The 23,127-nt window shown below is 36.9% G+C and overlaps 1 protein-coding gene across 3 annotated transcripts in view; it reads left to right on the top strand.

Annotated features, from left to right (window-relative positions):
* The window catches only part of rgs3a (regulator of G protein signaling 3a), a 125,249-nt gene that overhangs the window by 29,632 nt on the left and 72,490 nt on the right, over positions 1–23,127 (top strand). For 2 of the 3 annotated variants that reach the window (XM_089129806.1, XM_089129805.1), the window contains exons 9-11: positions 356–467; positions 1,704–1,747; positions 17,995–18,126. In XM_089129806.1, the coding sequence (XP_088985932.1) occupies positions 356–467; positions 1,704–1,747; positions 17,995–18,126 (288 nt within the window). Of the gene's footprint in view, positions 1–355; positions 468–1,703; positions 1,748–6,860; positions 6,880–17,994; positions 18,127–23,127 lie in introns of those variants that run through there. The other variant, XM_089129807.1, reaches the window with a different exon arrangement.

Raw genomic sequence — 23,127 nt, 5'->3', positions numbered from 1 at the left:
CAAGAAAATTATTCGGTCAGAAGTGACCGAGGACCACCAGAGGGTTAATGTTGAAACTGCCGAGAAACGTGCAAAACGCGAGGTAACGTCATTGTGAAAAGTCGCCACAGGCACGTTTTTCTAATGATCCTGGGTTGGTGCAAAGATATCCATCTTGGGATAAATGTGGACCCAATCAGACCCAACTATTTTTGGGCTAAATAAAGACGGGCTGTGACGGGCCGACCTGATTTATTCTTGCACAATGCAATCATGTTTTAATAAAGCTGCTATCCAGTTCAATAACTTTTCTTTTAAAACATCTGCATTTGATCCTTTTCTGCTGAACTCTCTCACCCTCGCTCTCTCTTTTTAGGTAACAATCTTTATTTACTCCGATCTGATGTTGGTGACCAGAGAGGATGAATCGGGACGATGTAATGTCCTGCAAAACCCACTGTACCTCAGACAGCTGCAGCTGCGGGATGGTGAGTGACAATACTTAAAGGAGTAGTTCACTTTTGAAAAAACGTTTGCTAATAATTTACTCGCCCCCATGTCATCCAAGATGTCCACGTCTTTCTTTCCTCAGTCGAAAAGAAATTAAGGTTTTTGATGAAAACATTCCAGGATTTTTCTCCATATAATGGACTTCAATGGGGACCAAACGGTCCAAGGTCCAAAAGACAGTTTCAGTGCAGCTTCAAATGTCTTTAAACGACACCAGACGATGAATAAGGGTCTTATCAAGCGAAACGATCGGTTATTTCAAAACTTATTCCAAAAATTTAACTTTTCTAAGGACAAATGCTAGCCTTGCTCTATTCTGTGAGGCGCGTTTGTAACGTCACGTAATACGTAATTACGTTCAAAAGGTCACGGGCGACATAGCCGGAAGTAAGCAATAATCATCAAAATTATAAGAAATAAAGGCTTGCTTTGCATGCAATGAGTCTATATAATATATAAGTTTCACCTTTTAAGTTAACTACTGAAATAAATGAACTTTTGCACAATATTCTAATTTCACCTGTAAGTATTTTAAAAACTGCATGTAATTGTCCTAGTCTGTGCCACCACAGTAACGTTAATAAAACTTTAGCTCATCAATGAACATTATTTCTCGTCGGACTGCTGGAGGTGAACACTACAACTCCCATGATCCCATGCACCCTCACCCACAGCGTCATAAAACGACCTCTAGCCGTGAAACTTGCATACTGTGCCTTTAAAGGCTTAGAAAAAAACAAGTAGAAAGATACAGCTCATTTAACTCACGACATGCCATATTTTATTCGTATTCAATAATATGAATAAACATGCCATATTTTATCAATTCAATAATAGATCGGATTAATTGGGAAATAAACGGAAGAAATAGACAATGATTGTTTGCTCAGGTTGTTGCCGTGTCTTTGCTCAGGAGATTCATCAGAGATATGAATGTTTGCGTAGATGTCCTGAATAATTTAGTAAGATGAACGCGTGTGACAGGATAACCATCTCAGCGTAGCTAAAGATCCTGCAGGTGTCTGTACTGTACAGGACCGTCTCCTCTGATAACTGCTCAAATAATGGCCAGAGAATATGAAATATTTCATCAGCCATCTTAGATTGGTTTCTCACCTCCTTTATATATGAATATAGCAGTTTAGCTGCAAATCTGTTATGTTGAAAAACTCACTCTTGCCTTTCTCAAAGCATTTTATGACCTTTTTCCTCAGATCACAGTGAAGATCTGCACTTCTACTTGATCCACATGACAGAGGTGAGTCACAAAGAGGTTATGGAACAAAAATATATGGGAATATACTGCAAAATATAATGCGATACATTACATAATACATTTCCACATGGGAATAGTGTTTTAAATAACAGTAAGTGTATTACTGAATATAAATTTCATACATTATGATGTATTATTGATACAATAATTATATATTACACATATTTTTACACATAATATATTAACACAATATATTATTCTGCATATTTTCAAATATACTGTTAAATCATTTTAATATATTGATAATTCATATACCGGTATAGGGAAATATATTTTCTTTTCATAAGGGTGGTGTTCAAAATATACAGCTAATTACATTTTTTTTTTTATAGGGGATAAACAAACTTTTTTTTGTCCTAGACTACATTTCTGCAAAACCACAATCAGTTTCTACATGAAATTAACACTAGTGGCAGTAACTTTTTTTTTTTTTTTTTTTTAGATACACAAATTATGATTACAAGGGTATACTATGGTGTGACCTGAAAATATACTTTTAGCATAATAGCATCCCTTGAGACTTAATGATTGCTAGTTATGTAATTACTAGTTTTTCTAGTAATTCCAGGGACAAGGTTGAGGAGCGCTGATCTGTTAGATCGATCAGGGGATGTGTTTCTGGAAGTCGCAAGTTTCGTCGACAGGACTTTGCTAACGATGTTTTTGGGAAACGGACCTGTTGTGATGTGATGGATATTCATCAGGTTCCGTCCCTGAGAAATATAATGCAGGACTTTAATTAGATTTGTCTCAGTGGACGCTCGTAATGGGAGCTGGAGATGTCACTGACCAGAGAGAGAGAGAGAGAGAGAGAAACTCGCCCAACTAAGAGAAAAACAATCCCATTAGAGGAATAGCTCATGTGTCTGCATGCTTTTCACTCACTCCCGTCCTCCTTATGTCCGGGTATATGCCATCTCTCTTTCTTTGGACAGGTATGATGACTTTGAGGCTGTGCAGTGAGGGGCTGACTAGCAGATTCATATGTAGGAACAGGTTTTTTTCGGTCCATGTTTAACCCTCTGATGGTCCTCGGTCACTTTTGACCGAATAATTTTCTGTTTTGAATTATTAAAAATCACAGCTTCATCGGAAGGTTATGATTCTTGGTGACTTTTTTGGCATTTGGTATGTGAATACAAAAAAAAATTGCGGTCATGATCCGAGCATGCTAAGTGGTCGTAAAAAAAATAGTCACACTCGTGGTCTTCGGTCAAAAATGACCGACCCATAGGAAATGAATGGGAAATTGACAAAAACACAAAAATTCACAATTTTTTTTTTTTTTTTTTTTACAATTTTTTAAAAATAAGAAATAGTTTTTGAGATTGTTTCAATTATATATTCAAATCCACCAAAAAAATGTGTTCATTAACAGCTGGGGAATTCACATGCCTCTCCATTCAGAGCTGTACATGCCATCTAGTGGTTACACGCTTTTTCTCTACACTGTAACCAGATGGTGCTAATTTTCTTCAAAAAATATTTTTTTTCTGAAGGCCTAGACTCAATATTAAACTAAAATACTGCATTAATAAAAAAATAAATGAATAAATAAATAAATAAATAAATATATATATATATATATATATATATATGTATATATAGAGAGAGATATATTTCCATTGAACAAATAGACCATAAATATTGCATAAATATTAATAAATTCAATCAAATCGTCTCAAAATACTAAATTAAAAAGAATAAATATTATAGAACAAAAATAAATTGCATTGGTTTTACTGGGATGGAGGAAGTTTCATTTTTAGGCCTAGGCTCAAGACGTGACTCATAAAGGAAGACCATCAGAGGGTTAAGGACACTCTTTTTTTGGTTGGTATGAAAGTGGATTTCCAAACTCTGCTCATTAACCGACTTTGCTTGAACTCACATGACTTTGAGCACATGATCTAAAGCTCAAATGTGATTGGTCGGTCCATTTGATCTCAGCATGATGGGGGAAAATGGCCCTGATTGATTGCGATCAGTGTGGATAGCTTTATAAGGATCTATGGTTTTGATTCAAGGACATCATCGCATCACTTTATTGGGCTCAGTGTGAAAGGGCCTTATCTGAAAATGTTTGCTTTTGTCTGATGCTACATTCACTCTTCTCGGCCTCAGTATATGATAAACCTAAGTTACTTCATTGAAATTGGACAGAACAAAACTTGGCTCAGAAATTAAACAAAATTATTTTTTTTCCCTCAATAATAAACATAGCGAGTGCTAGTTGTTTTCATTGACGTACAATCTTTACATATCTGTTAATATCTAAAAAAATCAACACTTTAATAACAGCAAGACTGTAAAATATGTGTATTTTACATGACAGAAGATATATGGATTTTTGCTCACTTTGAGACGCAAAGGAGGATTTGAGGATACTCGACTGTTTTGGTCTTCAAAGTGAGCAGATAAAAGGTTCATCAGGGAGAAAAGGGTCATTAGTAATTAGTGGGAGGAAATCCTAATGGTCATTAAAGGCTTTTATCATTTCCCACACGTTAGAGGAGTTTCAATGTGGCCTTCAATGTGCCTTTTATACGTACGCGTTATCTCTCTGATGCCTGATCTAAAGGCTGCATCCCGTTCTGTACTTTCCCTTCATGGCTTCTGGTTAGGGAACACTTTGATGGTTTTTGTAGTTCAAAATTTTCATTATTTTTTTATTTTTTTATTTTTTTTTTACAAATCCTCCACACTAACCAAAAACACTACATTCAAAGACACAAATAAAATATTGAAAAATAAACAGAGCAATTTCAAGAATTATTTAAAGTACTCATTACCAGTTTGGTAGAAAAGAGACTGAGATAGATGTGTCAGTTATTTCTAAAAAACCATAGCATTTCTTTCCTCAGGGGACATCGAGGAAAATATATTCAGATCTATGTTGTCTATGTTGCAGGTTGATATTGCAAAGCTGCTGTTAAAGGAGTAGTTCACTTTTAAAAAAAACTTTTGCTGATAATTTACTCACCCCCATGTCATCCAAGATGTCCATGTCTTTCTTTCTTCAGTCGAAAAGAAATTAAGGTTTTTGATGAAAACATTCCAGGATTTTCTCCATATAATGGACTTCAATGGGGTCCAAATGACAGTTTCGGTGCAAACTGTTCAAAGGGCTTTAAACGATTCCAGACGATGAATAAGGGTCTTATCAAGTGAAACGATCGCTCGTTTAAAAAAAAAATAACAAAGTTTAAGTTTTATAAGCTCAAATGCTCGCCTTGCTCTGTTCCGTGATGCGCGTTCGTGACTCTCCTGTTCGAACTCGTTCATCAAAATGAACAAATCTTTTTCTGAGTCAATTCGTTTGTTTCGTTCATTAAATGAACCAAGTGACTCGGAAAAAGATTTGCATCAAAATGAACAAATCTTTTTCTGAGTCAATTCATTCAATTCGTTCGTTAAATGAACCAAACTCGGAAAAAGATTTGTTCATTTTGATTTGAAGGAGTTTTGAACAGGAGATTTGAACAGGAGAGTCACAAACACGCATCAAAGAACAGAGCAAGGCGAGCATTTGTGCTTATAAAACTTAAAGTTTGTTATTTATTTATTAAACGAGCGATCGTTTCACTTGATAAGACCCTTATTCATCGTTTGCTGTCGTTTAAAGCCCTTTGAACAGTTTGCAGTTTGCACTGACAGTATCTTTTGGACCTTGAACCGTTTGGACCCCATTGAAGTCTATTATATGAATGTTTTCATCAAAAACCTTTCAAAAATTTCTTTTCGACTGAGGAAAGAAAGACATGGACATCTTGGATGACATGGGGGCAAGTAAATTATCAGCAAAAGTTTTTTTAAAAGTGAACTACTCCTTTAACAGCATCCATGATCAGTAACCAAACACTGGGCGCTCACATGACATTAGGCATATTCTGGCGCATAATGTGACGTTTGAGAACCTAAAACCCCGGCAAAACATAACCGGCGTTATCAGAATTCTCCACTTTTGCCTGGAGTTTTTAGAAATAATTGTTTTCTGTGATAAAAACAGGGTTTTCGTGTAAATGAGAGGCCAAATATCTGTCTTCCCTTCGTGTAAATGGGGTGTAACTGGTATTTGGAGGTTGAGCAGCGAGCTCATTGGCTACTAATAATATATACATTTTTCAATTGTAGTCTTTTAAAAGGGCATCTGAAATAATAAAGTAGTGTTTTCAAAAAATATCGATACTGAAATATCTGAAACGCTTGCAATAGTAATACTCTCAGCGAGTTAGGAGAGGCGGGTTTGTGTGTAACTCGTTTAATTCGCTCTGGATGAATATTGTTGGTGTATGAACATTCAGGGCTTGAATTTCGGCATGGGATTGCTTTCATTGCACATAATTTTACTCATTCGCAGTTATGTTTTAAGTGAACGTAAACAGTTGAGACACATGTGTAACAGGATAATGGATCCGTGCATCAGGTCTTAAAGTGACAGCAGCCTAATATACCCGATGCCAAATTATGAGATAATACTAAAAATATCTATATGGCAGTTTTCATCATGGTTTCAATGCTAAAATTTTGGCCAGTGAAAATGCTGAGTGGCTTTTAACTTTGGAAAACCACTCGCCGCAGTGGCTGGTGAGCAAAAAAGTGATTCATCTAATAGCGGCATGATATTAAAAAAAATATTCAGGGCAGCAAAATCGTAGTTTGTACAATATGTTTTTTTTTAATCCTTTCTCAAATTCGTAAAATCCTTCTTTTCAGCCCTAAAATAAACCCTGGCTGTGATATCGAAAGATTTCGTCATGGGATGGATTAACATGGATTACATAATCCAAAAGATCATCAGATCAGAATATGCTCCGACATGGACTGCAGATGTTTGAATGGAAACTCATTTGCCTCTGAAGGCCTGGAGAACGCTTGTGTGTGTGTGTGTGTGTGTGTGTCGTCTCCACCCCCTGACTCTCAGATGCTGCGCTGATCCCTCACTCCAGGCTGACCGATGAGGATCTGCAGACGGGAGGTAAGAGGCATCGGTTGGTTTTCACGTGTTGTCCCTGGGAAAATGTGGACTGCTGTCCGGGGCAGACTGTGTGGAGGCTGATTTGGTTTACAGTTCAGAAATGGGAGACATTTCAGTGTGAAAGCTGATCATATTTGTGAGTATTTTCACAATTCTCAAGTTCTCCTTAGCTTTTGCCGTTCGATTAGGTCTGATTATCGTGATATGTGATGGATTATGTTACACTGCTAGAGTTTTACGTCTGTTTTTATGGCTTTGAAATAAATTGAGTTGAGTATTTATGCAGTTGTAAAATCTGAAATATTTGGTTAGTGAAAAGAGACAGAAGTTTTTGTGTTTTTAGAATTTTTGTCTTGTTTTCAGTCTAAATATCCAAAAATTCTTAAATCAAGATTTATTTTCCAGACATGTAAAATGACTTCAATATTAGGGTTAGGGTTAGGTCAGAAATTGAGTTTTTGCTTAGAACGAGCTAAATTATCTGCCAATGGGGTTAAAAAATAAAAATAATCTCAATTCAAAGAGAAACAAGACTATTTATATAGCTTGTTTATGCAACAACTCACTTAATTTAGATTTTTCTCCTCCAGAAAACAATGCCATTTTACTTGTCTAGTAAATTCATCTTCATTTAAGATTTTTTTTTAAGATATTTGGACTGGAAACTAGACTATGAAATCACTTTCAGAACGATTTTTCCCCAGCTGGTTGACAGCATATCAGAATCCACTATACTTTAAAGAGCTGGAGCGTTTGAAGCCGAAGACGAGTTTTAGTATTAGTATATAGTTGTAGTTATCTTTCATTCTTGGTGCGAATAAGCCTGGTTTTGTGCTACAAGTAACCTCAAGTTGTGTGGTTTGTTGTTTTTTTGCTTGGCAAACCCATAAACTGACATTGATGGATGGACTTTAGCTGTATCTAGAGACATGTGTGTTTAGATAGGCCAGCATCTAACACCATTGAATCATGGCACAGGGAAGCACCACTCGCATTTCCTTCAGTCAATCTAGTTTACCTAAAAAGGAGCTGGCTCCAAATGAAAAAAACAAATCATTATATATGCTCACAAGAAAATATCTTAGAAATTAACCAGTAAAAGAGTAGAAATATAATGTTTTAGACTCTGAAAATTGAAATTGAAATTGATTTTCATAGCATGCAATTTTGTTTTGTCTTTAATTTATATATATATGAAGAGTTCAGATGCAAAAGCCTCTAAATGCCATTTGAAATTTTCTTCTTTAATGATGATTTTTATCAAACTTGTATATTTAAGTTCAGTAATTTCACTTAAATAACAATTAATAGGTAATTATCATTGCCATTTAAGTGAAATTACCGAACTTAAATATACAAGTTTGATAAAAATCATCATTAAAGAAGAAAATTTCAAATGGCATTTAGAGGCTTTTGCATCTGAACTCTTCTTTTTTTATTTTACCTCTAGGTTAGTTTTCTCACAGAAAAAAAGATGATGCCAGTATTTTTATATCAAGTTACTTGTCTAGAAAATGCTCACTCACTCCGTTCCTCCAATGTCTATAATTTCCAAGATTCAAACCCAATTTAAAGTCCGCATGAAACAGTAATTGCGATCATGTTTTCTTCTCTGTGACGTATATCGAGTGAAATGACTTCTGGAACAAGATCAAATGCAGGGCGGGGCTTGACATCTTTAATGGGGAATTGATTGGATGGTTGTGGTTTGCTATTGGTCGATCTCACGTGAGTGACAGGTTGCCCCGCCCTCATCATCAGAGAAGAGATGTTGCTGCAAGTTATTTTAATTCAAGATTATGCGGTGCATGAACAAAAAAATAAAACAAAAATGTACATGATAAACCATTTATAATAAATACCGTATAATATTCCATGAAAATTTTGACTTTATGGTGACCTTAAAGGAGTAGTTCACTTTAAAAAAAAACTTTTGCTGATAATTTACTCACCCCCATGTCATCCAAGATGTCCACGTTTTTTTTTTCTTCAGTCGAAAAGAAATTAAGGTTTTTGATGAAACATCTCCATATAATGGACTTCAATGGGGTCCAAACGCCTTAAGGTCCAAATGGGAGTTTCAGTGCAGCTTTAAACGACACCAGACGATGAATAAGGGTCTTATCTAGCGAAACGATCGCGTTAATTTCAAGAATAAATAATGAACGAAATGACTCGAAAAAAGATTCGTTCATTTTGATGAACAGGAGAGTCACGAACGTGCATCACAGAACAGAGCAAGGCGAGTATTTGTGCTTATAAAACTTAAGCTTTTTTATTTATTTTTGAAATGAGCGATCGTTTCACTAGATAAGACCCTTATTCATCGTCTGGTGTCGTTTAAAGCTGCACTGAAACTCTCATTTGGACCTTGAACCGTTTGGACCCCATTGAAGTCCATTATATGGAGAAAAATCCTGGAATGTTTTCATCAAAAACCTTAATTTCTTTTCGACTGAAGAAAAAGTGAGCTACTCCTTTAAGGGTTAAAAATGTTCCAGTGCTCTTTTGCTGTTATCTGTGCTTTTCTCAGAAGCATTAGTCTAATAAATGGATCTGATGTGCGTCTCTTATCTCAGGCCACAATCGCTGTGCACCCCACATCTATGCTGGCAAGCAGTCCGGTTATTTAGGAGTCAACCTAGATTTAAACGAGTCGAAGCGCAGGATTTTATGTAGATTTTATGTAAAATTTTGCATAATTAAATTACTGGAGTGAGCACTAGAAGCACTAAATCCTACATTGCTGTTTTAATTTTAGCTTTAGTTAACATTTATTTTCACTAACTGCTTAGTGATCGAGGAGGCTTTGGCAGTTAACCTTGCTGGTGGATGTAATAACTAATATGCATAATATAAATAAATAAATAAAAGCTTGGCCTTTGTTGATGCACTCTTAACATTCATTCATTCTCAACATGAAGCACTTTGTGACCGAAAGGAACAGATTATGAGGCCCTGATTGCTCAGTGGTAAAAGGCAACGGCCCGCAGCTCGGCAGTGTCAGTTAATGGGTGGTCATAAATGTAATCTTGGTAAGATGAGTGTTTGACAGCATCAATTATTCATTGTGTTCTGAGACTGTAATCTACCCATAACATCTAAGCATAGTTAGTTCGATAAACAGCTCTATTCTCCTGGGCATCTTTTTGCAGTTCAGTCAGCCTTTAGTGCACTGATATATTACAGATGTGTGTGTGTGTGTGTGTGGCTTTTTTGCTTAGTTGTGTTTTCAGGGAAGTGTGTGGTTATTAGATTCTATGGCCCTTGTCAGCAAATTTGCCAGGTTGATGGTTGCCATCTGTAATGCTTTGGCAGAGGAATGTTCGGAGAACTCTTTTGATCCCATAGGCTTTGAAAGTTTGCCGTTTTGGGAGATATACCATATTACGTAATATACTGCCTAAACCTAGTGAACTACCTTGCTGTCTACCTTCTAAACTGAAATGAAACCTCATAATTCTATTTTCTACCTCATAATGCAATTGCCTTTATGGATCAGAGGGTTACACTTTAAGACTGACATGACAGCTTCATAATCATGACATGATGCATGGTTTTATGCATGTTTGTGACAACTGTCATTAAGTGTCTTTCACTCAATTATGACATTTTTAATGCAGATATGACATTGTTTAAGATGTCTTTATGACACCTTGACATAAACCAATACATCATAACCTGTCAGTGACAACTTGACCTTACTAAGACAATTAAGATAATGCCTCATGACAGCCAATAGCCATGTTTCCATCGACACTTTTTTATCCGAATTAAGTGATATCGAATGAAAAATTCCTTATGGAAACAGTAATTTCAAAAATAAATAATGAACGAAATGGCTCGAAAAAAGATTCGTTCATTTTGATGAACAGGAGAGTCACGGACGCTCATCACAGAACAGAGCAAGGCGAGTATTTGTGCTTATAAAACTTTGTTTACTTTGTTTTTTGTTTTTAAATGACCAATAAGACCCTTATTCATCGTCTTCAATTGTTTAAAGCTCTTTGAAGCTGCACTGAAACTCCCATTTGGACCTTGAACCGTTTGGACCCCATTGAAGTCCATTATATGGAGAAAAATCCTTAATTCCTTAATTTCTTTTCGACTGAAGAAAGAAAGACATGGACATCTTGGACGACATGGGAGTGAGTCAATTATCAGCAAAAGCTTTTTTTTTTGAAAGTGAACCACCCCTTTAATATTTATGAACATGATAATCATTGTCAAAATACAGATCCCACTTTATATTAGGTGTCTTTAACTACTATACAAATATTTGAAATTAATCATTTTATAAAATGCACTTATTTTTACCTTGTACTTGTATGTTAAAAAATGCCAGCATGTAATTACATCTGTTGAGCCTTCCCTTACCCCTTAACAAACCCATAAACCTTCCCATACCACCGAACCTGTGCCTAACCACACCCGTATCCCACCTCAAAAGCAGCAAAAGTGCTTTGCAATACAACATGAACACAATAATACTTATTTTTGATGCAAGTACATAGTAGTTAAGAACACCGATGACCAACACACAATGCCATTGAAAAATACTGTCAGAAAAAAAGGTACAAAAGCTGTCACTGGGGCGGTACCTTTTGAAAAGGTACACTTTTGTACCTAAAGGGTGCATATTGGTACCATAATTGTACCATGAAGGTACCAATATGCACCCTTTAGGTACAAAAGTGTACCTTTTGAAAAGGTACCGCCCCAGTGACAGCTTTTGTACCTTTTTTTCTGAGAGTGCCACCTGATACCATCATTGTACCGTGTTACAACCACAGTCCTGCTTTGTAAAGTTGATGCTGATTTTAAAAGTGGTTCAACTTCAGCAGAGGTGACTTTCAGATATACTTGTATGATGATCAAGCATTAGCTTGGCCTTGTTTCTAAAAGAGTTGCTACCTTGGAGACCAACAGCTTTAGCTTTCTGGTGAAATAGCCCACCACATGAGAACAACGTTCGTTTGTTTCATATCAAATGCTGTTGATGGACCACAGTGGGGTTTTTGGTGGCCAGTGCTACAAAATAATTACAAAACTGCACACAAGCTAAATTTGGGCTGAGGTACTAATGATTAGCTGTATTGCGTATCGATTTTCTTAAAGGGATAGTTCACACAAAAATGAAAATTCTGTCATTAATTTCTCGCCCTCATGTCGTTCCAAACCCGTAAGACTTTCGTTCATCTTCAGAACATAAATGAAGATATTTTTTAAGAAATCTGAGAGATTTCTGTTCCGCAACTACTTCAAAAAGTTCATAAAGAGTTCGTAAAACGAATCCATGTAACCTGCTTGACACACGAGAACAAACCTCATTGGTTCTCGCTAAAGCTCAAACATGATGCGTAACATGAGAACAAACCTCATTGGTTCTCGCTAAAGCTCAAATGTGATGCGTAACATGAGAACAAACCTCATTGGTTCTCGCTAAAGCTCAAACATGATGCGTAACATGAGAACAAACCTCATTGGTTCTCACAGAAGCTCAAACATGATCCGTAACATGAGAACAAACCTCATTGGTTCTCGCTAAAGCTCAAACATGATGTGTAACATGAGAACAAACCTCATTGGTTCTCGCAGAAGCTCAAACATGATGCGTAACATGCGAACAAACCTCATTGGTTCTCGCAGAAGCTCAAACATGATGCGTAACATGAGAACAAACCTCATTGGTTCTCGCTAAAGCTTAAACATGATGCGTAACATGCGAACAAACCTCATTGGTTCTCGCAGAAGCTCAAACATGATGCGTAACATGAGAACAAACCTCATTGGTTCTCGCTAAAGCTCAAACATGATGCGTAACATGAGAACGAACCTCATTGGTTCTCGCAGAAGCTCAAACATGATGCGTAACATGAGAACAAACCTCATTGGTTCTCGCTAAAGCTCAAACATGATGCGTAACATGAGAACAAACCTCATTGGTTCTCGCTAAAGCTCAAACATGATGCGTAACATGAGAATAAACCTCATTGGTTCTCGCAGAAGCTCAAACATGATGCGTAACATGAGAACGAACCTCATTGGTTCTCGCTAAAGCTCAAACATGATCCGTAACATGAGAACGAACCTCATTGGTTCTCGCAGAAGCTCAAACATGATCCGTAACATGAGAACGAACCTCATTGGTTCTCGCTAAAGCTCAAACATGATGCGTAACATGAGAACAAACCTCATTGGTTCTCGCTAAAGCTCAAACATGATGCGTAACATGAGAACAAACCTCATTGGTTCTCGCTAAAGCTCAAACATGATGCGTAACATGAGAACAAACCTCATTGGTTCTCGCTAAAGCTCAAATGTGATGCGTAACACGAGAACGAACCTCATTGGTTCTCACGCGTCAAGCGAACATGTTGATGGTGCGTTCTATTATTCATCCGTCTCGGAGATCCGAATCGGACGGCAGACGTTGCCTAGCAACACGCCCCCTTTCCTCGGATTTCTCCTCTCGGACGTCGGACAACCGTGAGGACACCGAGCAAGAATTCCGTTTCGGAATTCAAGATGGCTGCGCCCTGTGACTTGTAAGAATTAATTGTTTTCATTGTTTTTGAACCGCTTTGGTATTTTAAACGACAATTATAATCACTCGTATTACTGCGTCCCCTGTTGTTGTGAGTGCAATTACTAACGTTGCTAGCGTTGCTAACTGAAGATTAACATGAAAAACATTAAATAAAGTGAACATTTTCAAGTTCAAATGGCTGCGTTTTGATAAGGTGTAGTCACACTCTAAAAAATGCTGGGTTGTTTCAACCCAATTTTGGGTAAAATATGGACAAACCCAAACGTTGGGTTAAAAATGTAATTAAAAAAATTAACCCAATGGCTGGGTATGTCCATATTTTACCCCAAATTGGGTTGAAACAACCCAGCATTTTTTAGAGTGCATAATATATATTTTTTTTATATATATTTTTTATATATATTTTACTCAGCCAGTGCTACCATTATAACAGCTTTCCGGGTGGCGTCCATTTTTTTCTCCGACTCGGACACGCAAAACATAATAGAACGCTTGAAGTGTGGACGTGACGTCAAATCCGAGGTCCGAGTCGGTTCGTCGGGTATTATAGAACCGAACGCACCATTAGGCTTCTGTTGGTTTATCACGACTGATGTGTGAGTTGATGAATGTTTTCGTGTGAATAAAAGCCTAAATTCAATCATATCTGTGCCTGTGTCATACGGATGCTCATGAGTTGTGATTTAGCAGTTATGCTAATGTACCACAGCCGGTGTTCCCGGTCCAGGACTCGGGATGAAGAGACCGGCAGCAGCTGGGAAATGTTGAACAGAAGTCTCCCGGTCCCTGAGGCGGCCAGATGCAGTTTATATCTGAGCCGTGGATCTGGCTGATGGTTGTTCAGGAACACATTTCTGGGATAGGACGTCCCCTGTTACTCTGTTTTGGGACGGAGGCTGTGTGAATTGGCTAATCTTTTGTCATCTCAGTGGAATAGTTGGATGTTGGATGACTTCTTAGAGTCCTGTTTCATAAACCCCATTTAATGTAAAAGCATGTGATCATTTTATTAAAGTGTCAGTCAAAGCATCGCAATGTGACGGGACAGTTAAGAGAATGTCATCTATACATCACTATCCACTTTCATTGTATGCAAAGGAGACATTAACATTTCCCTTTGTGAAAAATGAGAAATGAGTTTTGGGAAACTGTTCCCTCAGTAACATTTTCTGAAAGATGACCTCACTGGTTATAAGGAGCTTTATAGGGACTGATGGTCTCTGGCCGCTTTATTAAGTTGAAATGATGGATTGAGGAGAATGACTTGTATTGATTTTGGTGTTGTGCTGAGAAGCCACTGCGTTTCATCATTCTGCAGACAATAACAGATCAGCTTCCTCTAGCATCTGTGCTTTTCTTTCTTTTCTATCTGACAGCGGGGGAATATAAATATATCAAAACTTCATCCGTGATCTGTGATGCATGATCTGGTATTAAGATCTAGATCGAACTGCTCAGGTGAGACACCGTACACTAAAAAGACCGTAAAAAATATGGTTGCAACATTTACATTTTTCAGATTTATCTCACAGTTAACAAAAAACACTACAGGTGAAACTCATTTATTTCAGTAATTCAACTTAAAAGGTGAAACTAATATATTATATAGACTCATTACATGCAAAGTGAGATATTTCAAGCCTTTATTTGTTATAATTTTAATGATACATCTTATGAAAACAATATTCTAATTTTGAATTTGGGGTTTTAATAAGCCATAATCATAAAAAATAAGATTATAATTTTTATAGTCATATAAAATTATAACAAATAAAGGCTTGAAATATCTCACTTTGCATGTAAGGAGTCTATATAATATATTAGTTTCACCACCTTTTAAGTTGAATTACTGAAATAAATGAACTTTTGCACGATATTCAAATTTTCGAGGTTCACCTGTATATTTAATTGGCTAAAATAGTGTTCATATACCAAATTGCTAAAATCAGTTTTGTTACCTTTTGTAAACCACCTTATTGAGGCGGTAAAGAGAAACCCACACAATGAATCAAAGTTCTTCAGAAGTTTTACCACAAGCTAAATCACTTCAAATATGAATATTAATGTACATACTATTACATATACACACAAATACAAAACACATTTAACAATATATGAGGCAACATAAAACCCTAATGTCACTCTCAGAAAAAAGGGTACAAAAGCTTTCACTAGGGCTGTACCTTTTCAAAAGGTACACTTTTGTACCCAAAGGCTGCATATTGGTACCTTAGTGGTACATATTAGCACCTGAAATGTACATATTAGGACCTAAAATGTACATATTAGCACTTAAAATGCACAATAAACACCTAAAATGTACATATTAACACATAAAATGTTCATATTAGCACCTAAAATGCACATATTAGCCCATAAAATGTACATATTAGCACCTGAAATGTACACATTAACACTTAAAATGTACATATTAGCTCTTGAATCGTACATATTAACACTTAAAATGTACATATTAGCACTTAATGCACACATTAGCACCTAAAATGTAGACATTGACACCTAAAATTTACTTATTAGCACCTAAAATGTACATATTAACTCCTAAAATGTACACATTAACACTTAAAATGTACATATTAGCACCTAAAATGTACATATTAGCACCTTAAATGTAGGGCTACTTATTAGCACCTAAAATGCACATATTAGCACCTAAAATGTACATATTAACACCTAAAATGTACATATTAGCACCTAAAATGCACATATTAGCACCTAAAATGTACATTTTAACACATAAAATGCACATATTAGCGCCTAAAATGTACATATTAACACTTAAAATGTACATAGCACCTAACATGTACATATTAGCACCTAAAATGTACATATTAGCACCTAAAATGAACATATTAGCACCTAAAATGGACAAAAGTTTACCTTTTAAAAAAGGTACAGCCCCAGTGACAGCTTTTGTACCTTTTTTCTGAGAGTGTACATAACTGATTAGAAAACCTTCTGGGAATGTCAATTTACGTTTTTATTTTCACTGTAAATTATAAAAGAATGTGTTTTATAGTATTTTTCTGTAAATTTATCTGTTAAATGTCTTATTAGATCAATTACAGTTTCTGACTGTTTGATGACTGTAGCATTTTTACAGTCACTTACCATTAAAATTGCGATCTGACTTGTCATCAGATTTCAAGGAGAGAGTTTCTGAGTTCTTGACTTTGTTCAGAAAGTGTCACTGTTATTACAGATTGAAAAAGCACAAAAAAGAAAACTGTTGAGTGAATCGTTTCTAAATATCGAAATCAATTTCCAAATATCGCTGAATTTAAATACAAGGACAAACTCAATGTTTTGAGCATAATTAATATGTGTGCTTTAAACGATCTGCGTCTGCCTGTCGTTCCTGCCAAACCAAACACTGCAAGCTGCCCGTCAGCACAACTAAGCCTCGGCAGACGATCAGAACATGCCAGCGTATATCTGATCTCCAAAGAGAGTGAGTGAAAAGTAGATGCTTTTGAGTGTGTATCGGCAAGCTTTGGGACCACGTCGTAAAATTGCGTCTTGAAAGTTGCCTGTCACCATAAACCACCTGTCAATCATCCTGTCACAGTTAAAGGAGTAGTTCACTTTAAAAAAACCTTTTGCTGATAATTTACTCACCCCCATGTCATCCAAGATGTCCACGTCTTTCTTTCTTCAGTCGAAAAGAAATTAAGGTTTTTGATGAAAACATTCCAGGACTTTTCTCCATATAATGGACTTCAATGGGGACCAAACGGTTCAAGGTACAAATGACAGTTTCAGTGCAGCTTCAAAAAGCTTTAAATGAGAGTTTCAGTGCAGCTTTAAACGACACCAGACGATCTAGGACCCTTGAGTCATGACTCGAAAAAAGATTCGTTCATTTTGATGAACGAATTCGAACAGGAGAGTCACGAACGCGCATCACAGAACATAGCAAGGCGAGCATTTGAGCTTATAAAACTTAAACTTTGTTATTTATTTATTAAATGAGCGAACGTTTCGCTTGATAAGACCCTTATTCATCGTCTGGAATCATTCAAAGCCCTTTGAACAGTTTGCAGTTTGCACTGAAACTATCTTTTGGACCTTGAACCGTTTTGGACCCCATTGAAGTCCATTATACGTACAAAAATTTAGGAATGTTTTCATCAAAAACCTTAATTTCTTGTCGACTTAAGAAAGAAAGACATGGACATCTTGAATGACATGTTGGTGAGTAAAGTTTTTTTAAAAGTGAACTACTCCTTTAAAGACCCAGACAGCAGCAGATTTAGGCTACTGTCACTTTAAGAACTAATGCACGCAAACAAATGTGTTTTTTGCCAACTGTTTTTTCCACTTAAGACATAACCGACTAAGCAAATTCTCGCCAAAACGCGCAGTTTGATATATAGTACAATCCAAAAATCATTGAAACCCAATGTGTGTGTGTGTGTGTAGACATCAGTTAGCATTATGACATCATCTTTCTGTGACAAGTGTATAAAAGCACAGTTGGGGTCTTAAGATGGCTTTCATTAACAAAATGGATGAGACCCATATCTCTAATCAGTTCTGGCAGCTTGAAAACAGTTTGATGACACAAATGAACAAATTCTTTGCACTACACTAGGATGATTTTTCTTTCGCTTCACCAAGCCCCATAAACATTTGCATACTACAATATTCATCTGTCTCTCTCTGTCTCTGTCTCAGCAGAAATGTGATTGTCTTCTGAGTCTGAAAGCAAATTCTCTGGAGCAGAAAGCAAGAGTGTGTCAGTGTTTGAGCGAGAACATCAACACACAGCTTCAGCTGCACGGACGACAGGCGTTCGGCCCATCTCAGCAGGTACAGAACATGTTTCTCCGGACGTTATCAGGCCTCTTATGTTCTTATGAAAAAAAATACTTTTCTTACTTAGTATTTTTGTCTTGTTTCTAGTCAAAATATCAAAAAAAAAAAAATTCTTAAATCAAGATGCATTGACTATATGAGTCTTTTTTTCTGGGAAAAAATAAATCAAAATTAAGTTTGTTTTTGCTTAAAACAAGCAAAATGATCTGCCAATGGATTAAGAAAAATAAACTTGTTTCTGTTTTTATTTTTCTTACCCCATTGGCAGATAATTTTGTTGTTTTTTAATCCAAAAAATCACTTAATTTTGTTTAATTTTTAATTAATTTATTTCCCAGGAAAACAGGTCATAATATCTTATGGTATTTTACGCATCTAGTAAATGCATATTGATTTAAGAAATATTTGATATTTGGACTATTTTCAAGATTTGTAATCACACCATTTTTTCTTTTGTCAAATCAACATAAATAATTTATTTAGTTCATATAACTTAATACTTTGAGTTTCTGATGATTAAATCAATCTCCTTCATTGTATTAACTCAGTTTTCAATCAACTAAAAATTTTAAGGCAACCAGGTTACTTACTTTTTTAACTTAAACCAACAATATTTTTTTACAGTGCAGTAACTCTGAAGTGACATGAGGCGCGCTTGCTGTTGTGACTTTTATTTTGACGGCGCTGAGAACGGCAGAGCCTGAGCAAACAAACAGTGCTCTCCGTGTTCATTAGTGGGAACGATCGGTCATTTCAAAAATAAATAATGAACGAAATGACTCGAAAAAAGATTTGTTTAGTATTTAGTATTATAACTAAGCATTTGTGCTTATAAAACTTAAACTTTGTTATTTATTTTTTAAATGGCTGATCGTTTCGCTAGATAAGACTCTTATTCATCATCTGGTGCCGTTTAAAGCCCTTTGAACAGTTTGCACTGAAACTCTCATTTGGACCTTGAACCGTTTGGTTCCCATTGAAGTCCATTATATGGAGAAAATGCTGGAATGTTTTCACGAAAAACCTTAATTTCTTTTCGACTGAAGAAAGAAAGACATGGACATCTTGGATGACATGGCACCCCCAAGATGTCATGATGTCCATATAATGGACTTCAATGGGAACCAAACGGTTCAAGGTCAAAATGAGCATTTTAGTGCACCTTCAAAGGGCTTTAAACGACACCAGAGGATGAATAAGGGTCTTTTCTAGGACCCTTGAGTCATGACTCGAAAAAAGATTCGTTCATTTTGATGAACGAGTTCGAACAGGAGAGTCACGATTCACGAATGCTTATCACAGGCGAGCATTTGAGCTTATAAAACTTAAACTTTGTTTTTTATTTATTAAATGAGCAAACGTTTCGCTTGATAAGACCCGTATTCATCGTCTGGAATCGTTTAAAGCCCTTTGAACAGTTTGCAGTTTGCACTGAAACTCTCATTTGGACCCCATTGAAGTCCATTATACGTAGAAAAATTTAGGAACGTTTTCATCAAAAACCTAAATTATCAGCAAAATTTTTTTTTGTAAAGTGAACTACTCCTTTAAACATGCTGAATCGGTCGAACTATAGACAACATGAGGAACACACCACAAAAAGTAACCTGACAGACACAGGCACACACACCTGCCTCAAACAGATCAAAACATGCACTTGTTTTCTTCAAAAGTGAACATTTATCGTTAACCATGTTCACATCTCCAAAAAGGGACAGTGGTTAAATCCAAATCTTCTGAAGCAACACTATCACTTTTTTGTGATAAACAGAGCAAAATGAAAGTGGTTCTTGCTGATAAGCTTATGTTGAAACATACTGTACCTACAATCTGGAAAGAGAGTGGGTGAAAGATGATTGGATGAGCGACGCAATCCAGAATGAGATTATCTCCCAGTTTGTTCATGCAAAATTCTTGTGCCACAGCCGGTGACGCCTGAATATGGACTGACAGTTTCGTCTTCTGCAGACGAACTGAATCAACTGAATCAAATTACATCCATAATTGATGAATTTTGACATTGTTACTGAACTGACTGACGCTATTGTCTTCTGTAGAGATCCTTTTAGTTCAAATGAACTTATTTCATAACTGATTCAGTGTTATTGAAATGAAGTGAACCAACACAGCTGACTTAAGTTGAATAATGACACTGTTGTCTTCTCTAGATGTGCTTTACTGTAGAATTGGTCTCATATTTGATTTTTCTGTTTATTACTATGAAGCTGCCTTGAAACCACTGTAAAAAATATTTTCAATATTTGTTATCACAACATATTTTCTTTTGTCAAATCAACTTTATAATAATTTATTTAGTTGAGATAACTTATTATTTTGAGTTTCTGATGGTTAAATTGATCTACTTCATTGTATTAACTCACTTTTTCCAGTTCAATGAACTTAAAATTTTAAGGCAACCCAGGTTACTTACTTTTTTAAGTTAAACCATCAATATTTTTTTTACAGTGTGGCGGTGCGAATGCAACCAGGAACCATTCCTAGGGGAACCATTAGTTCTCAGGGAACCATCCTCGTGGCTAGTTCCCAACTAAGTTCAAGTACCGGTGCGAAGACAGTTATTTCTGTACACGCAGGCGCAGAACGCACATGGCCAGTCGGCTGCAGTCTTGCGGTGTGTTTAAATGCAGATTTTTGGCTTTCGTTACCGCTGGTTCTTTGACATCAGCTTGGTGTGTCAGTGCCTTAAAGGGGTACTGTAAATGATCTTCTGATTGATACCGTATGTCTGTTCTGTGTTGCAGCCAAAATATAGAAATATATGGTTGGAAGTCTGAGATATCTAATATTCCACATAGATTGGAACACAGAATTAGTTCAATAGGCTTTCATTCAGATCTCACACCTGCTATTATTTTTTTCTCTGCTCTCCATTCACATGAAAGAGAAGGTGTGTGTTGATCACGGATGCTTTTATCAGCCTTTGAATCAGCTTTCACTCTTTTTCATTAATTTTTCCTCTCCTCTTTTTCGTTATGCCTCTCTTCACCTTTGTTTCCCATCGTTCTGTCTGTCTGTCTGTTTGTTTGTTCCGGTCGTGTCTTTCACTGCAGCTGTGCCATGTGCCAGATCCGTTTAAATGTCTGTGTGTGTGTGTCTTGGATATGAATTAGGGCCACGGTTCTCAAATTGACCTAAATAGGTCACAAGTTTTGTCATATAGAGTCACAGACAGTGGGGAAAAAGCAATGGCAAAAGTAAATAGAAAAAGGAAGCTAGCCATATAATCTATACCAAATAAACTGACCGATCAATTTTTCAAAAGTGTGGATGAAAAACGTCCCAGACTTTTTGCCATTGACGTCAAAAGGTGTGTGCATCCAATCAAACCGCATCTGTCACTGATCACAGATTATTCACAGTTGTGTCCTCTCAGTCTTTGAAAACTATGCACAAATATACACAATGAGAAAACTCGTGCTACATTTTTACTTTATATTTGTGTTCAACAACAAGAAACATGAAGCACAATCAGCACAGCCTTCGCAGATCCAAGATCTGTCGTAACCCCACTGCCTTTCTTGGTTTATGATGAAGTTCGGGCTGTAAAACCCTGATTTAATCTTGGCTGGAGGGTAGTATTGGTAGGTTTAGGATTAGTTGTGGGGGTGGGGTTATGATTGGGGGCGGGGTTAGGATTAGTTGTGGAGGCCGGGTTAAGATGAGGGGTGGAGTTAGGGTGGGGTTATGATTAGTTGTGGGGGTGTGGTTATGATTGGGGGCGGGGTTAGGATTAGTTGTAGAGGCCGGGTTAAGATGAGGGGTGGAGTTAGGGTGGGGTTAGGATTAGTTGTGGGGGTGGGGTTATGATTGGGGGCGGGGTTAGGATTAGTTGTAGAGGCTGGGTTAAGATGAGGGGTGGAGTTAGGGTGGGGTTAGGATTAGTTGTGGGGGTGGGGTTATGATTGGGGGCGGGGTTAGGATTAGTTGTAGAGGCCAGGTTAAGATGAGGGGTGGAGTTAGGGTGGGGTTAGGATTAGTTGTGGGGGTGGGGTTATGATTGGGGGTGGGGTTAGGATTAGTTGTGGAGGCCGGGTTAAGATGAGGGGTGGAGTTAGGGTGGGGTTAGGATTAGTTGTGGGGGTGTGGTTATGATTGGGGGCAGGGTTAGGATTAGTTGTGGAGGCCGGGTTAAGATGAGGGGTGGAGTTAGGGTGGGGTTAGGATTAAGACTTAGGCTAGTCTCTTTATTCCTGATCACTGGATCTTTGGTAAGTTGTAAGAAACATTATATCGAGTCCAACCTTTAGTTTAAACTGACAATCCTTCATTTTACTCATGTTTTCGCATGTTTCCCCCATTAAACCCAGTCACGCAACTCCGGCTGACGTCAATGCACACCCTCTATAGGTGTGTGAAGCCTGTACTATAGTTTATACATATTTGTGTGATTTAATAAACTCATAGCCAGTATTGAGTCACATTGTGTCAGATATACGTCTGTGTCCGTTTGACATGGTGATGCTCTTGTGCGATATAAGAGGAAATGACGAGGCTTCATGAATCATCATGCACACACACACACACACTGACACCAACTCGAGAGCAGCTGGATCAACGGCCATGTGGCGACTCACGGGAAATGTCATCTAACTGTCATTTCCTTCCATACGTTTCATTTCATTGTGCTGTGTAATGATGCCACTGCTGTGTTTGTGTGTGTGTGTCAACACAGTAAACACACTGCGCTCTGTGCTCTCAGTCATCAGGCCGTCACTCTTTTATTCTTCATTTCCCTCGCTTTTGCAGACAGAAATCAAGAGTAAAATATTGCTGCACTTAAAATGCATTCAACTTACACTGAATGTATACTTTAGGAAATCAGTAATAAATGTTGCAACTCTAACCATTCTAATACTCTTAAAACGAATTTGTTTTTAGAATTTAATTTCTGTTTCAGGCATGCAACAGGTTATGAGATAAGTATTTTATAGGGAAAAGGGGAGGAAAAAGCATGCATGCATGAAACAAGAGAGT

This window comes from Pimephales promelas, chromosome 4 (genome assembly GCF_988280905.1).
Source record: "Pimephales promelas chromosome 4, fPimPro1.hap1.1, whole genome shotgun sequence".
In the NCBI taxonomy this organism is placed as follows: Eukaryota; Metazoa; Chordata; class Actinopteri; order Cypriniformes; family Leuciscidae; genus Pimephales; species Pimephales promelas.
This window is presented reverse-complemented; position numbering and strand designations above follow the sequence as displayed.